This window comes from Micropterus dolomieu, linkage group LG19 (assembly GCF_021292245.1).
Source record: "Micropterus dolomieu isolate WLL.071019.BEF.003 ecotype Adirondacks linkage group LG19, ASM2129224v1, whole genome shotgun sequence".
Taxonomy (NCBI): Eukaryota; Metazoa; Chordata; class Actinopteri; order Centrarchiformes; family Centrarchidae; genus Micropterus; species Micropterus dolomieu.
The window spans coordinates 10,983,580-10,985,558 of record NC_060168.1 but is presented as its reverse complement, the minus strand read 5'-3'; the positions used below and the strand labels follow the sequence as shown (position 1 = coordinate 10,985,558).

Sequence of the window (1,979 nt, the reverse complement as noted above, 5' to 3'; positions counted from 1 at the left end):
GGGGGTTGGGGGGGGGGGTAGTTGAGGCTTGGAATCTGCTTATTTTAACATCTTAATGTTGTTTCCACCTTGTTTTCATTTTGATGCAAAACATCTCAAAGGGTAAATTAGGATGAAATTCTTTGAATGCCTCCCTGCGATGTTGTTGGAGAAAAGGAACATGTGCAACCCAAATACTGGAACAGCAGTTGATAAGAGGAGGGAAGACAGTGCTGTTGTTACAGCTTATGGCATGAGCTGGAAACCCTCAAACAAACACAGAGACATGCACATGCACATGCACATACACATGCACACGCACATGCACACGCTCTCACATACACACCATGGATATATGTCAGATATCAGTGAGTCTTTCCAAAGTTTTACATAGTTCAGAGCTGATTAGTGAGCCATCGCGATCCTTCCCTCAAGGACTTCTCAAGGAATGCCGTCCAGAAATCCCCCGAAACTGGTTCCCGCCTTTTAATGATACTGAGGACAGAGTGATGTCATGCACTGGTCCATGGTGTACTAGGCACGGAGGCACTCACCCCCGCAGAGTGCACAACCTCATCTCCAAGTGTGTGTGTTTCTGTGAAATGTGTGTATGTGTGTGTCTGCACTATAGTGTGATCTGCCAAGGTAAAGAATGGCTCTGAGCCCGTGTTTTTTTATGAAGCCAATGAGGAGTGTGATGGGTGGACAGGATGTGTTAATAAGCAAGCAATTTGGAGTTCCCCGTGAAAGAAAAATCTTCATTATCCATACAAGGGAAGAGAAATGACAGAAGAAGAATGCACAGTAACATAAATATTGTCTGTGTTTTCTAATTTCAGGACTTTCCCAAAATATGTAATTAATAAAGAAAGAAAAATAAAACAAAGACATATACAGTATTTTCCTCTTCATGTGTTACAACCTCTGACCTAATCCTTGTTCCATTACCATTTCATTTTTAATGTAATAACATCTTTTGTTGCCTTGAAATTTTACAAACTCAATAACAAGTTTTTTAAAGAAAAAAAAAAAAAATATATATATATTTTTTTATATATATATATATATATTTTTTTTTACCACAAATGTTAAAGGCTAAGCACTGTGCTGTATGTTTCACTTAGTGAAAACCTGTACCAAATGGCATCTCAGCTGGACTGTGTAACATGGAACCAAATGAACAGCCTGGCATCTTCCATGAAGAGGTGAGTTGTTTTTGCTGTATCTTTTTGAATAACTGAATAACAAACTTTTTTCAGTCTTGACCAGTTTTGTGGTGGTGCAGAGGAGGAGGATTTGAACAGATGGCTGTTGGCCTACTGCCTAGGGAAATCAGGAAGTGGAGAGCAGCATATTCATATGTGTATATACGTGCATGATGTGTCTTGTGGTTCTTTTGTATGTTCTAAAAACTAATTTGAGTTTTTGCAAAGTGAGGACACTTTGACTGGACCGCACTTCTTCGAGGACTTGGTTTTAGAGTTAAGTGATTTTAAGGATAGCTATGTAGTTGAGAAGTGTGTGTGCTGTGGAGGAGAGACAGACAGCCATTTTCAATTCTCAAACAAAACAGAATATTTGCTCTCAAGACTTTCAGTGTTTTAATAAATTTCTAATTGTGCTCCTGCAGTGGCCATACAACCAGCTACGACAGTGACCCCACAGTCCCGCCTCCGCCCATGCTCGTCAGTGCCCAGTACCACATACACACACACGGTGTCTTCAGAGGACTTCAGGTCAGTCAGAGAAACAAACACATACATACAGGCACATACAGTAGATAAATACACATAGTGAACATTGCTACTATAAAGCCCTCTGACGTCTCCTCTTTCTTAAAGGATGTTCGACGGGTAGCTGCCATTGCCCCACCAGTTGTGAAAGAGGCCAATGAAAAGCGTCCATTTGTGTGTGCTTACCCTGGCTGCAGCAAGAGATACTTCAAACTGTCACATCTGCAGATGCACGGCCGCAAACACACAGGTCAGATGATGTGATTT

The 1,979-nt window shown here is 41.0% G+C and overlaps 1 protein-coding gene across 1 annotated transcript in view; it reads left to right on the top strand.

Moving 5' to 3' along the window:
- The window catches only part of LOC123958173 (Wilms tumor protein homolog), a 6,243-nt gene extending 4,267 nt beyond the window's left edge, over positions 1–1,976 (top strand). The window contains exons 4-7 of the mRNA XM_046031433.1: positions 1,104–1,184; positions 1,413–1,460; positions 1,610–1,715; positions 1,821–1,976. Of these exons, the coding sequence (XP_045887389.1) occupies positions 1,104–1,184; positions 1,413–1,460; positions 1,610–1,715; positions 1,821–1,976 (391 nt within the window). The remainder of the gene's footprint in view (positions 1–1,103; positions 1,185–1,412; positions 1,461–1,609; positions 1,716–1,820) is intronic.
- The last annotated feature ends 3 nt before the right edge of the window (positions 1,977–1,979 follow it).